Source organism: Acomys minous, assembly GCF_964271855.1.
Source record: "Acomys minous genome assembly, chromosome: 20".
Taxonomy (NCBI): Eukaryota; Metazoa; Chordata; class Mammalia; order Rodentia; family Muridae; genus Acomys; species Acomys minous.
In genome coordinates this window covers 16,016,159-16,031,947 of record NC_140502.1, presented here as the reverse complement: position 1 = coordinate 16,031,947, position 15,789 = coordinate 16,016,159, and the positions used below count along the sequence as shown (strand labels likewise).

General features: G+C 44.6%; 1 protein-coding gene across 1 annotated transcript in view; it reads right to left on the bottom strand.

Annotated features, from left to right (window-relative positions):
• Positions 1-530: 530 nt before the first annotated feature.
• Positions 531-15,789, bottom strand: part of LOC311591104 (vomeronasal type-2 receptor 26-like) — a gene marked incomplete at both ends in the record, with an annotated part of 32,256 nt that continues 16,997 nt past the window's right edge. The window contains 5 exons of the mRNA XM_084770472.1: positions 531-1,453; positions 2,844-2,967; positions 5,601-5,810; positions 7,805-8,602; positions 11,167-11,458. Of these exons, the coding sequence (XP_084626598.1) occupies positions 531-1,453; positions 2,844-2,967; positions 5,601-5,810; positions 7,805-8,602; positions 11,167-11,458 (2,347 nt within the window). The remainder of the gene's footprint in view (positions 1,454-2,843; positions 2,968-5,600; positions 5,811-7,804; positions 8,603-11,166; positions 11,459-15,789) is intronic.

The following is a 15,789-nucleotide window of genomic DNA, read 5'->3' as shown; positions in this document are numbered from 1 at the left end:
GGACATGCCAGTGAAAAGTTCAATTCCTAGTACTGTTCCTGTCAAAAACCAAAAAGACAGATCAATAATATACCTCTCAAACCCTGACATTATCGTTATTACCTCATGACCCTTCTCAAACCTTGGCATTTATATTTTGTGAGTCTCCATGTGGAGGTCGCCCTGTGGTTAGCAAGAGGTCAGAGACAATTGGTGATGTCACTTCTCCCCTTCCAACATGTGGGTCTTAGGTATCAAATTCAAGTAGTCAAGCATGTTTCCACATCGAGCCATCTTCCTAACTCCTCCAGTCAACCTGTCAAAATTCTGTTGATGTTAATTCAGTAACTCTCTGGGTGTTCACTCTAAAACAAACAGTCATTAATGTTTTCTTCTCAGTATCTCACAACAATCTTCATCTGTCTTTTACCTTTGTATCTGCACAGAACCAGCGAGAAAAAAAAACCATGCAGTTAGTTATGGTGATTCCCATGGAAATGAGACCATGAAGTTTGTGGTGAGGAACTGGAGAGACACCTTCTCTGGAGTGTCTAACCGTCCTTATGCTGCTGTGCCTGGAGGCCTTGCTGTGGCCAGGCAGGGGTGTTCTTCTCGGGCTTCAGCAAGATGATGTAGCACTTGGGGATGAAGATGCCACCCAGAAGCCCAGCAGTGGAGGCCAGGATAGAGAAGATCTCTACTGCCACAGTGGACTTGCCCCGGGCACTGTGGTACAGGGGCAGGAAGGCTGTCCAGACACTGCAGAACAGCAGCATGCTGAAGGTGAGGAACTTTGTCTCGTTGAAGACATCTGGCAGGGCCCTGGCCAGAAAAGCCACAGAGAAGGTACCCCCTGCCAGGAAACCCAAGTAGCCAAGCACACAGAAGAAGGTGGTGCCAGAACCCTCCTGGCATTGGATGACAATGTGCTGGGGTTCCGACACCATGTCCCTGTGTGGGAATGGTGGGGAGGTGGCCAACCAGACCCCACAAAGAACAACCTGAATTAAGGAAGCAATGAGGACCACTGAGGAGGAAGCACCAGGGCTCAGGCACATCCGGATCCTGCCCCCTGGCCTGGTGACCCTGAAGGCCAGGACCACTGTGACAGTCTTGGCCAGAACAGAGGAGACAGCCACCGTGAACACCACGGCAAAGGTGGTCTGTCGGAGGAGGCATGTGGTGACAGTGGGTCGGCCTAGGAACAGCAAGGCACACAGGGCACAGAGGGAAAGAGAGATCAGGAGTAAGTAGCTGAGAGCTCTGTTGTTGGCCCTCACCACAGGTGTGTCCCGATGCTTCAGGAACACTCCAAGGACCAGGACAGCCATTCCGCACAGGAAGATTGACACCAGAGCCAGTATGAACCCCAGTGGTTCCTCAAAGGCCAGGAAGATCTCTGTCCTGGGCAGGCATCGGTCTCTGCTGTGGTGTGAGTACTGCTCCTTGGGGCACAGAAGACATCTCTTCATGTCTATGAAAGAACACAGACACAAATGGGGGAGATGGAGCTGGGTGTGGCTGCACATCACTTAACCTCAGCAATTGAGAGAAAGAGGCAGGTAGAATTCTACCAGTTCCAGGTCTGCATGGTCAAAATACTAAGCCCCAAGCCAGCCTGAGCTGCATTGTAGACCATGTCTCAAAATCAAACAACAAACCTAAAGAAAGATACACACACACACACACACACACACACACACACACACACACACACACACGGTTTGTAATGATAGCACACAGAGGAGGGCTCTGTCACTGCAATCGTAAGTCCTTACACAACACCAACCCTCAGGCCAACTTGACTATATTTCCAGCTTTCAGCAGACTAAAGCAGAAAGCTCTGTAGCTCAACCAGCCTGGAATGTGATGGTCTGTTCCCATTTAACCTCTGCGGTGAACACTTTTCGTACAGAGGAAGAAAGAAGTCACAAAAAAAGACACCCACCATGCAGCTCCAGTTACAGGAGGTTTAAATAGCAACTGAAATTTGCCAGTGTCAATGAAAGTCTGGGTGTTTTTATGGGACCTGGAGAAGCTTCTGGGAATATATATCATTTCTCTCTATTCTTTCTGCCTTTCTTTCTTTCTTTTTTTTTTTCATTTTCAAGAGAAGGTTCAAAAGTGTAACCTCATTCTGTAGACCAGGTTGGTTTCAAATTCATAGACATCGCCTGCCTCTGCCTCCAAATGCTAGGACTAAATGCCTGAACCACCACTCTTCGATGACAATGTCTTTCTTCATCAGGGGACAAGGGATGTGCAGTGGGTGGGAAGAGACAATTCATTAGGATGTGCAAATATGGTTTATTCACTTCTCTGTCTCCATAAAGCACTTACCTAAGAATAATTGTAAGACTAGCTTTCTCAATGGGGTTCCACCTGAAGTCCACAGGGAAGCTGAGACTGCAACATCTCAGCCCAGGGGGGGGGTGGTTTAGAATGAGAATTGTCCCCATAGATTCACATATTTGAATGTTTGTTTCCTAGGTGGTGGACTGTCGGGATGGATTGGGAGGTGTAGTTTTGCAGGAGGAGGTGGGTCACTGTGGGTAGCCATTGAGAGTTCAAAATCCCACACCAAGCCCACTCTCCACTGTCTTGCCTGCTGCCTGTGGAGCACAATGTAAGCTCTCAGTTACTCCTGGGACACCATGCATGCCAGTCTGCCTGCCACCGTCCATCCTACCATGAGGTTCATGGACTCATGCCCTGAAACTCTAAGTAAGGCCACAGTTCAATGCTTTTCCTCAAAAGCAGACTTGCCCTTGGTGCCCCTTCACAGCAGGAGAACAATAACTAACATACAAGGAGGGTCACAGCGCCCTGTGGACCCCTCAGATTCCAGTTCCACATGCCCTTACCTCTTTGGTCTGCAAAGTGTCCCTCGGGGCAGGGACTGCAATCAAAACAGCAGTGGGGGGCTCCCAGACGGGAAACTTGGCTGAAGCCTGGAAGGCAGCTTTCACTGCAGTTTGAGCTGGGCACCTGGTAACAGTGAACACAGTGTCACCAGTGCATCTCCAGGGATACAGATGCTTGACATAACTCTGACAGGAGAATGGGTTCCCCTCAGCCCACTACATTGGTCATCTTTTAGAATATAAGTCTCTCCAAGGGGAGTCACATGGAACAGGTACCATTATATGTAATATAAGAAGGGCTACACCAAGCGTACTTAGCTAAGGGCTTCAAAAATTTAGCTAAGCAGTGTGATGTGTTATCTCTCCGGTCCCTCTGGGTTCCTACATCAACAGTTGAAAGTATTACAACCGGAGCGATAGTCAAGCTGGCAGGAGTACAGGCTGCTGCTCTTCCAGAGAAGCAGGGTTCAATCCCCACAGCCCACATAGCCCCTCACACTGTAACTCCATTCTAGAGGAGCCAATTCCCTCTTCTCACCACCTCAGGCACACATGACACATAATACATAAATATATATGACAATAAAACGTCCAAATGTGCATAGAAAAAATTGAGAAAGACTGACACATATTGTAAGACATTACAGAAGTACAGGCCCTTCTGTCGTGGCAGCCTGATTGCCTCAGTGACTCAGACAAGAAGCATTTTTCCTTTATCTTCTTGTTATCTCTTTTTCTTTCTTTTGCATGATCTCCACATCCTGAGCATGCTTCCCCTGTTACTCTCACCTTTCTCTCTTTCTCTGAAGTCTTCTACAGACCTGTGGCTGCATGCAGGACTGCATGTCTAACTCTCACTATGCGGTCACTCTTCTTTTTCCCAGTTGCCCTCCTTAGTGCAGCTGTTGAGAATTTCAGTTTGGCTATCCCGTTGTTTTTGCTTAAACTATAAAAGTAATAGATACGATGGCTAAATTGTACATATTGACTCCCTCAGCTAACTCTCTCCCCCTCTCTCTCTCTCTCTCTCTCTCTCTCTCTCTCTCTCTCTCTCTCTCTCTCTCTCTCTCTCTCCTTAGCCTCCCCAGAACTTGCTCTGTAATACAGGTTGGCCTAGTACTCATAGAAATCTTCCTTCCTCTACCTTCACAATGCTAGGGTTATAGGATTCGACCATCATCCAGCTGACTCAGTCCCTCTTAGAACAGCTCCACCAACAGGCAAGGGTTATGAAGACGGAAGTGTGTGGTGCTGAGATCTCTGCCACAACAGAAGAGATGAGAAACCCCTCCCTGTTCAAGCCAATAAAAGGCCTTTCACAAGAACCCTCAGACCACGTAGCATGTGTCCTTTATTCTTTGAGTAACACAGGAAAGGGAAACTCCACTTGTTGAAAGGCTTAAGCCCAACATTGACTGGAGATGCCACCAGAACAAAGCTAGACAAAGTGGTATCAGAAGGGACTCTTCTCAACTGGCATATGACAGGAAACTGAGACATTTCTATGCACCAGACAGCAAATAGGCATGCCTTTCTCAAAACAGCCAATCATTTTGTTAATAATCATCAGGGTTTGAGCATAAAGGTTTCCAAAGTCTTGTGTGTTGGACTGCTGGTCACCAGATGGCGGGTTTTTGAAGAATGATGGGATCTTCAGGCATCTGACCTAGCCAATACATTAATTGCTCACTGGATTCATGACCTGAAGAACTACTGTCGATGTTGGAAATAAAAGTGAGCCCTAATTGGATAAAGTGGGTTTGGTCACGGTGCACTGATAAGGTGTAACTTGTTCCCCTACCATGTCTGTCTGGAACCACACATCTCCAGTTCACGGTCACCAGGAGTTGGGAAACCTCTTCCAACACACGTGGCTGCTGACATGACACACGGCCTCAAGCTCATACAACCAAAGCAATGGATCATCCTGACCTCAAAACTATAAAACCACAAGTCAATAAAAACCTTTCCTCTCTTCACACTGTTCCTTGGGAATTTGCCATGGTGGGGGGAAATCTAAAACATTACATAAGCAGATTCTTCTGATTAAATCTCGCAGATGGTACATGGGGAGACGTTTAGTTGAGTGTGTCACTATCTTCCTCGTCAAAGAGAAGAAAATGAAAACACTCTCAAAATATCTCCAGGTTCCATGTCTGATTCTATTTTCAGAGTCTGGTATGTTCTCTTCCCCATTTTTCACAAGTTTGTGTGGGGTAAGTATGTATATGTGCCTTAAAACATCTATGTGGGATGATGAGAATGTGTGTACAAGTGCATGGGAGACCAGTGTCAAAGTTGGGAATCATCCTTCTTTACTTTTCCACTATGCACATTGAAGTAGATGCTCAAAGTAAAAACCCAGACTTCACTGATATGGTTAGTATTACTATCTTCTTTGCTGTCTCCTTGTATCCACCATGCAAGAATGAAAATACAGGTACCACACTGCCCACTCAGCAGGTACACATGTTCAGGAGGACCACAGCCTAGATTTTGTGCTTGTGTAGCAAACACTTTAACCACTGAGCCATCTCTCCAACAGCAGCTCTGATGTATTTATTTTTCTGCGCAGTCAGTAGCATCCAGAGAGAGGACTCTTATTAAATAAAGAACATCATCTGTTATCACTGACTGGACAAATCCACAGCCACATCCACTTCATGCACTAGGAGGAATGAGGAACCCTGAACTTGGAATTTCCCAGAGAATTTAACACTCTAGGACAAGAGTCAGCTCTGCATTCAGGCAACTCACGTGGAGATCCTCCTTCAAATGAACCATCATTTTGTTCCCTGAAGAATCTTGAGGGTCTATCATGCCTACGTTGACCAAATGGAATACACCCTCAGGGATCTTCTTCCCATGAAAAATGTCAAATGTTGTCACCAAATCTCCATTGTCATCAAACATAATCTCACTTCCATCAGGAGTCTTGAAGTGCACCCTTCTGAGGGCATGAAGCAGCTGAGGAAGAAAAGGAGACACTGTAGACTGGACTGGGACTGTCCTACGTCTTCTCTATATGGCCTCTGCAGTGATACTGAGCAACTTCCATCAAAATCTGGCTTCAGTAGTTATAATGAAGTTTAAGGTACTGTGATATTTTCAGAAATAAAAAAAATTCTACGTTTAATTCAATAACACTTCATAATATTTTATCTTGAAATTTTGAAATATAATATAGTGTGTGTGTGTGTGTGTGTGTGTGTGTGTGTGTGTGTGTGTGTGTACACATCTCACTCACATTGCAAAATTCAGAGAGTAACTCTCAGGAATATTTTCTCCTGCTCCTTCCATGAGGGATTCAGGAATTGCACTTAAGCTTGGGGACAAGTGCCTTTACCCACTGAACAATCTCGCCAACCATAAAATTGAACCCAGAAACATCCCACCCAGTGTGGTGCTGGCTCTAGGGTCTCATTTGACTGTGTACTATTCTGCACAGCCTTCCATCCCACCTCACTGTTTAGATGCCAAACACTTGTATCTTCCACAGACTGGACCCAGCCCACTGAGGCCTCCCAATCACTCAGACCACTCTGTCACACATCTTCACTCACACCCATGTGGCTCTTCTTATTTGTCTCCATTCTATGGTGCTCATAAATGCTGTCCTGGACATCAACAGTGCTGCCTTCCTGTGGAGAGGTTTCTTGACCTCTTCTCTGCAACACTGGTATTTCAACCTCTCCACCTCTCATTTCCCTTCACACACTCCTCACTCTTTCATCTACTTTATATCTTCATCATAGGACACAAACAGACATCACCATCCCCACATATATTTTTGGGCAGGTTCATGCTTTGTACCATAGGTTGGCCTTGAACTCGAGATTCTATGGCCTCAACTTACTGTTTACTAAGATGACAGACATGAGCCACCAAGCCAAGCCTCCTGTAAATCATAATTAAGCAAACTCAGCCAAAATGCCAATAACTATAACTGTTCAACTGGTTCAAAACCACCTGAATCCTCACCAGGCACACAGTACAGACTCAGAGAAGCTGAATGATGGGTATGAAAGTGTACCCCCCTCTTAGCCACCACCCTAACTTTCTCTCAACAATGAGCAAAGTGATTCTGAAAAGGTTCTTGCAGATGTGGGCTTATGCTGCCTGGAGTGCATTAGAGAAGCTTGAAGATAGATGATAGACAATTAGACAGACAGACAGACAGACAGATAGTTAGGCAAACAGACAGAACAAAATAACCTATATTTATTATGTAAATGGGTGAAAGGCTCTATTTTAAAATAGAAAAATAGGTAAGGACTTGACTGTTGCCTCAGATATTTAGGCTTTTGCCATGCAAACATGGTGTTGGGATTTCAAATATCTACAAACCACCTAACTGCCAGGTATCTGAAGAAGCCCTTTGGGAATTACATCCTCAGAGATGGAGACAGGAGATGACCAGAGCGAGCTGGCTAGGAACACTTGATGCACAAATATGTTCTATGGTTGAGTGAAAGGTCATGCCCCAAATAAGGTAGAATAGTAACTGAAAGGTAATATCTCACATCATCCTCAGGCCTTACCACATGGATGTACACATGTGGGAACACTGGACCCATCTGTGTCAGCACGCCTACACACATTTGTCCACACTCATGCACCAAATGTCCCTTTGAATTTTGGATTTGAAGAATGCATATGCTAAAAAAAAATGTCCTCTGTTTATGAAAGCTCAAACCTGGAACACTTCTCTGAAATATCAATTTTACAAACAACCTGAATTTGCTATGTCAATCAACACAACAGGGACTGGACTCATCTGAGATCATACATAAGCATGGACCACATGTCCAAGGCTGCTTCTCAGATCCATCTCAGTAACAATGATGAGGGGCACAGCTGAAGCATACAGTCTGCTACAGCACTATAGCTTAGTAAAAACCTACATCTTGATTCCCAACTTTCACTGAATCATCCAAACATTCGTTCATGTCTTCTCTCACCTGCCAGGGATGGAAGTCCTGGGAGTCTGTACATTTCCCATTCTGGTGCCCACAGGATAACACATCATGCAGGACATGGGCAATGCTGTAGACAGCTGTGTAGGCAGCATCAATTTTACTCAGTTCTTGGAAAGGATGCTGCTTGTATTTCAGACTCTCATTCCCGGAGCAGAACTGAACTCCCTCTGGCACTGTGCTGTTCTGCTGAGGCCATGAACAATCAAAGGTGAACTCCCAGAACTTCTTTATAAACATGTCTTCAGGGGTCTGGCTAGGGCGCAGCTGAGCAAGGAACTCAGGGAAGCCAATTGCCCTGCTGCTGTGATACAGAAGGCCAAATGTGCCTTGCAAGACCTGGGAAACGCCTGGAACAGTCAGAGCGAGAGCCATGTGCAGAGTGTCTGTGCTGACCCACACATGGCCTGAGACATTTGTACCCAGTAAGCCATACAAGATGGACTCAAAATTCGAGTTGCTTAAGAAAATCAGAACGCCCTTGGCGGTGCATTTCTGCATCTTCTGGACAGTCTCTTCAATCTTACCCAAGGACTGGTCAGAGGGGACATAGAGGTGGAACTCAATGCACACACCAGCTGGGCTCAGCACCTCAGTGGCCAGAGAGCTGGCCTGCTGCCCAAAGTCATCATCATTGGCCAGAATGATCACCCAGGACCACTGGAAGTGAATTATCAGCTGAGTAACTGCACGGGAGGATATATGGTCACTAGGCAGGGTCCGAAGGAAGGATGGGAACTGGATCTTGTCACTCAGGCTGGGTAGTGAAGATGAGTAACTGATCTGTCAAGGAAGAGTCAGGGAACATGACAGTAGGTGACAGCCAGGACTAAGTGAAATCTAATGGTCTGATTGGATTATAGGAAGGAGGGAGGGAACTAGAATGGTAGGACAGCCAATCAGAATCCTTCTAGTTCTACTAGGGGACCCATAATTGATTCCCAACACCAACATCGTATGTTGGGAATCAGATAAATGCCTCTAGCTTCAGTCCCAGGAAGGCTTCTTCTGGCTTCCTCCCACACCTGTGGCACAAAGTCACAAAGACATATACACACATGTATAAATGTATATTAAAATCTAAAGGTAACTTTGATAAAGGACTTGATATCACATTTTGGGAAGTCCGCTGGTTCTGCCAAGCATCTGTGCACCCCCTCACTAGTGATCATCCCAGACAGTCCTGTGGGATAGCTTTCCCTGTTCCCTTCTCAGGTCCTGCCCATCGCCCTGCCCTGCATATTTATTCCTGCACTGCAGCTAGGCTTAGTCTGACTCTGTTTTGCACACCGATGTGAGGTTGTGCTTTAGATATTTCATGTGAAAGTGTGTGCACGCATGTGTCTGTCTTTCTGTCCATTCATCTGTCTATCTGTGATGGTGCACATGTAGACATAAGAAGATAAATTGAAAGGGCTGGTTTTCTTAATCATGTGGGTTCCAGAAGCACAAACTGAAGTCATCAAGCTTGGTATGAAGAATCTTTACACGATAAACCACCTGGATGTTCCCAGTAAGAAGTAATAAGCTATGGGCTCTTATCAAACCATCATTGTATGATTTCCCAAGTCTAAGAGAAATAAGTGTCGATTTCTCAATTTCTCCAGGAATAGGTAGCACCATCCACTCAGGAAAAAAAATGAGTTTTTAAAGATATAAAAATTGGTGTTCTATATCTATGGGTGGTTGTTGTTGCTGCTGATATTATTTTGGTATTAGCAACACAGGATGTGGCTACTCTGCCTCAGGGTATTAGTTCAAAACTTCTCCAGCCACCACAAGGTATTACACGTTATTCTGTCTTTACACAAAGGCCCTAGCATCTAGTTGGTTCATGGGGAGGGATATGGCTGACTCCATCTCAAACAGGTGGTCCTGTAGAAGAGGCAATAATATTAAAGATTAAAAATTAAAGTTACATTTGGATTGTAGACAAACAATGATGTTTTAAGTATAAGTTTATCCCATGAAACACACATGATTAACTGAAAACAAATCATATTTTAATAGAAATATTTGGACAAACTTAGACTAAAAATGATTGTTTCTCTTTAACTCTAATTTTTATTATTTTCCATGTATGAGTGTTTTGCCTGCATGTATGACTGTGCACTACATGTATGTCTCCTGCTCATGAAGGACAGAATCAGAAGTCTCATTGATGGAAATGTTGTTTAGGATGATTGTGAGACTCCACATGTGTAGTGGGAATCCAACTTATGTCCTCTGCAAGAAGCAGCCAGTTCGTTTAACCTCTGAGTCATCTCGCCACACCCTGGAATTCAAATTTAACTAAGGCTTCCCTTGCAGCCCTACAAGATGAAAAAGAAAAATTCTTGACATAGTTTATAAACATCAAGTTTTTGTTCTGGGCATGATAGTGCACAGCACACAGGAATCTGAGGATAAAGGATCAAGAGCTCTAGGGCAGCCTGGGTTACATGGAGAAATGCTGCCTCAACACACACACACACACACACACACACACACACACACACACCACACACACACACACCACACAAACACACACACACCTTAAAAACAAAAATGAAGATTGGCATTGGCTGTGTCATCATGTACAGAGTAGAAATGTGGATTTTCTACTGCTTTAAACATACCTAAATCTGAGAGGAAAGAGAGAAGGCTCAATGGATAAAAGCACTTGCGACAAAACCAAAAGTATAGGAGCTCAGATCCACGTACATATGTAACAATTTGGTGACACCCTTTAAACCTGTCACCTCAGCTCCATGAAGACTGCATACAGCAAACTCATATGTGTGTATATGTCTTTGTGACTTTGTGCCACAGGTGTGGGAGGAAGCCAGAAGAGGCTTTCCTGGACCTAAAGCTAGACACATTTGTGTGATTTGCAACTGCATAGCAAAACTCATAGGCCAAGATAGGTGGATATTTGCTACTATTTTAGAGATCCTGAGTTCAATTGGCAGAACACAAATAGCAGATAAAACACATCAGTAACTGCAGCTCCAATATCTTTTTCTGATTTCAATAGATACTCGGTAAACACATATGTGCGTGTTTGTGTGTGTGCGCACGTGTGTGTGTGTACACAAAAGATTCATATATAAGATAAAATAAGTAAATTTTTAGAAATATAGATTTGAATTTTATATTATCCTCAGTTTCCTTGTCAATGCAGGGGGGCTATAGTTCTCTTCTAAACTACACAGACATGGAGAAGAGGACCAGGTTGGAAGTGGAAAACATTTCAGGGAACCTGGCGCCACAGTGAAGCTCCACACTACTGTGACCACCATCAATTTCACATCATCACTAAGGGATGGCACTGCACTAATGAAAGAATAAGGCTATGAGCAACTCACCTGAGGAAACTTGTACAGCCCCAGAAGTCTGGCCATGGACACAGACAGCGATGACCGTGTGTCCCCAATCAGCGCAGCCTGAGGAGAGCCGTGCTGACACATGTAGTTGGGGATGGGCTCCTCCTGCCCCGTGAGGAAGCTCATCGTCTCGTGGAGGGCTCCATGCACTGAGTCCCCAGAGTTTCGAATGGAGAAGCCCAGGGTCACATTGGGCAATAAGTGAGCACTCCTATTAATCTCCTCAATGGCAAACACGAAACTCTGGGCCACCCTGTAGCCCCAGTTGGAGACACTGAGGAAAAGAGAAGACCACATTTATCACTCATTATGGGGTAAATGCAACAAGAATAAACTCTGTGACTCAAGTGATTCAAGTATAAATATACTTTTCCACAGATGCTTGTGCACAGATGTGCATAAAAGCAGGACTCAGAACAGTCCAAGGGAGTCCACAGGGAATGTGCAGAAGGTAACCAAAGGGATCAGTTTCTAGACAGGAGCAATATTTGGAGATCTAGTGCATAAGCTGGCTTTGATGGCACCCATGTTTATTCTCAGCTGTCAAGAGACAGAGGCTCTGTGAGTCACAGACCAGAGCATTGTCTACATAGCTACTCCCAGGCAGCCAGAACTACACAGAACACCCTGTCTCAAGGAAACAAGGAAAATAATCTATTGAATGGTGTGGTTGGATACAGTTACTTGTACCTAACATTGATTTCAGAAGATCCAGAAGATAGAGGGAAGGGATTTGAAATGTGGTCTTCAGTCATGACTAAGACACTGCACACATGATCTCACAGCAGCTCAACTGCCTGCACTGGGAATGCACAAGCCTGAGCCTTCAACAGCCAACATGGGTGGGGCAATTTCACGTGGGACACTGCTCCTCCCTGCTGAACTATTGGCAACTGATGTATTTGGTGGGTAGGAAGGCTGTCATTTTCTCTCTATGCACCCACATATTGACCTGATCAGCCCCAGTGGACAGGTCCAAACTAGAAGCCACACATATGACCCTGACTACTATCAATGGGTACAAAACCAAAAGGCATCAATTTCAGAAATCAATCTGCAGAGAGGAATAAAAAATGAGAGGTATGGAAGGAAAATAACAGAAGATGGGAGAACGAGAATTAACTAAATGCACTATATGAACATATAAAATTCTCAAAGAGTAAATCTAATAAACTGTAATGCATATGCATACAAGCAACACCAAGATTGTGCAACACATCACATTTAGATATTTTTCATATATTTATTGGAACATTTGTTCAACAACAATAATTTAAAAAAAGACATGAATTTGAAAGGGGTGCATATGGGATGCATACAATAAAGATAGATAGATAGATAGATGATAGATAGATAGATAGATAGATAGATAGATAGACAGATAGATAGATAGATAGACAGAGAGATAGATAGATAGATAGACAGATAGATAGAGATAGATAGTGAGAAAAGATCTCTCTCTATATTGCTACCTAGCCTGGAATGCACAGAGATCCACCTGCTTACCCAGGACCTGAAACCTAGGATAAAAGGCAGATGCCCCCATGTCCAAATGAAGTTGTATGCCTCAGTTAAATGTTAAATATGTTAATGCTGAGAGTACATTTGACTTTAGGTGAGGAAAAGATTCCACATCAGCTAATCTAACCTCCACCTCACTAGAAAGCTGAGAATGACCTTGAACGTCTTTTACATGTGTATAGGCACACACACATATGTAAGCCAGATGTTAGCCTCTGGTATCATTGTCAAATATGCTTAGTGTGGGATGAGTATGTGTGTGTCTGTGTACTTGTGTGAGGTATGTCTGTGTCTGTGTGTGTTTGTGTGTGCATGTATGTGTCTGTGTCAGTGTGTTTCTGTGCATGTCTGTGTGTGGGAATGTGTGCCTGTGTGTCTGTGTCTGTGTCAAGCTGTGTGTCTGTGTGTGTGTGGGTGATTCTGTGTATGTCTGTGTCTGTGTGTGTGTCTGTCCGTGTCTGTGTCTCTGTGTCTTTTGTCTATGTTGTGCATGGGTGTATTTCCTTATGGTGGGGAAAGGCCATGCTCACCACAGCAACTATTAAAAAAAAGGAAGGATATTAAGACTTTAAAAATAATAATATAAACCATAAGGCTGAGTTGGGAACTACTGTGTGCAACAGTAGTTAAAAATCTGGAACAAGAATGGGCAAAGGAAGCTTTTAGCTATGGCTCACTTCATGGAATTTGAGCCTCAGAAGCCAACTGTGGAAGTACATGTCTATAGTCACAGGACCGAGAAGGTGGAGGCAGGAAGATCAGAACTTCAAGGTCAGCACTGATTACCTAGAAAACTGAGGCAACATGAACCTCATGACGAATAAGAGCAGAAGAAATACACTAGAGAAGGACCATGGGTCCTGATGACTGACGAACAACGTACTAATTACACATTTAGTCATTCAGCACACACACCTGCCTAGATGCTCGTATGGGTAGCAAGGACACACAAAAACTCAAGAATCCTCCCTCACTGAGGTGCGCACACACTACAGTCAGTGCAGGAGCAGCCTATGGTACAAATAAGAAAGATAGAGGAAGAGAGACAGTGCAAAAGGAGAGCTACAGAGCTATTACTTTCTACACAGAGAATGGGGGTGGCCATCTAGCTGGGATTCAGAGAATCAACCCTTCTCCGAGGCTTCAAACAACTTTTCAAGCTGCTTTCAGACACTGCTGCCCCTCAGCAAGGACATACCTTGAAGCCTGCACCCCAGCCGGTGGGGCACTGAAATCACACATGGTACCATTAGAGAAGCGAAGGATGCAGAAGCTGCCCCCCACCATGACATCTCCAGGACGGTCAAAGCGAGGCCTCTGCCTTGGCAACAGCCAGGATCTCGGGCCAGGAAAGGCAGACCCAGAGACACAGACAAACAGAAGAGAAAGGAGGGCACACAGCCACATGCCTGCTGAGAGCCACACTGCCAAGGACAGGACAGCCCCATATGGGGCAGTGGCAAGCAGTGAAGGAGGCCTTTATCTGGAATATAGCCATTGATCAAGTCCCTGAGGCTAAGCCACACTGGGAAATCTAGGCCCACAGGCTGTGTGGAGATTATTGATCCTGAGAAGGTGGGAGGACTGGGTGGCCACAAAACCCCAGAGCCATTAGAAGTTGTATCCCTTCTCCTGAGGGTTCCTAGCCTCTCTGCATCCAGGGATACAGATCTTGGCATCACCTGCGACTATAAGAAGAGCGGCAATGGGCACAACTGTCTCCTGAGGGGCCTGCAAGGGAAGGAGCAGCTGTGCCCAGGGTGCTCAGGGCACTGGTTTGTAGAAAGGCCCCAGGTGGGTATAGGAAGCAACATGTCCAGTAGCTGAAAGGGAAATATTTTTAGTAGGTAGGTCAATCACTACAGCCCCGCATGCCCCGCCATGTTTCTAGCATAGTGGTCATTCTTAGTGGTCATTGCAGTTCCTTAGAAAAGATTCTGAAATGTTTTATGATGGAGAATTTGGACACACACAAAACCAAACTGCAGAAAACGATGAATGCCCCTGTCATCCTGGAGTCATGCCCTATTCTTCCAGGCTCCTGAGACATTTATCTGTATTGCAAAACTGTACGTTCAATTTTTTTAACTAATATATTTTATGAACAACTTAGTGACCGAATATAGGTAACTTATAACCCGACTAACCAAGACAATAGGAAATGAGGATTAATGGACACAATAACAAAACCATAAGGATATCAGTTCCAAGGACCAATTCTCCGGGCACCATCTGCAGGATTTCTTCTGCTGGAACCTAGAGTAACCAGAACCCTGAACCTCAGCAGGAGCCAGAGCCTTGAGGCCTTCCCTCAAGTGGTTCTCTTTAGCTGTGTCTCCAAGTGAAGCAACGAGCACCCAAAACTATCCCAAGTCTCCAAAAAGCCCCACCTCCAGTTCTGGGCTCATTTATATATCTCCTGCCAGAGTTTGTTCACGGGATCTTTTCAGCTGGCAACAATCAAACTCCTGCATGAGGTGGTTGGTCTTTTAGTGGATTAACCTCACCTGTTTTTTTTTTCACAAGACCGTTCCAATCCCACACTTGGGATCCTAAAAAACAGGTTTATCTCTCCTTCAAAAAACAAATACGAAGCCCAGTAGATGGCTCAGCAGGTAGACTCATTTAATAGACAAACTTGACGACCTCTGATATCATGAACACATATAAGCACAGAAGAAGAGAAACAACTCCACAAAGTTGTCCCCTGACTCCACATACAAGCAATGGCAACTCACACACACAAACACACACACACAGAGTTCATACATACACAGGAGAGTATTTCTATGTAACAAGGCAAATTCTGGGCTTTGTTATTCCAAATGATAAGTATAATTTTATAGCATAATCCCACTATTGAAGTTAAAGGCTCCTGCTACTAAGCCAAAGGACCCCAACTCAATCCACAAATCTACTCACTGGAGAGAACTGACATCTGAAACTTGCCCTCTGAACTCCAAATATGTGCTGTGGCATGTCCATGCCCAAAGAAACAGACACAAACACAGAGGGAACACACACAAACACACCAATCTAGGAATCAATAAACATAAAACTACAAGGATATAGAATATGTCAGTA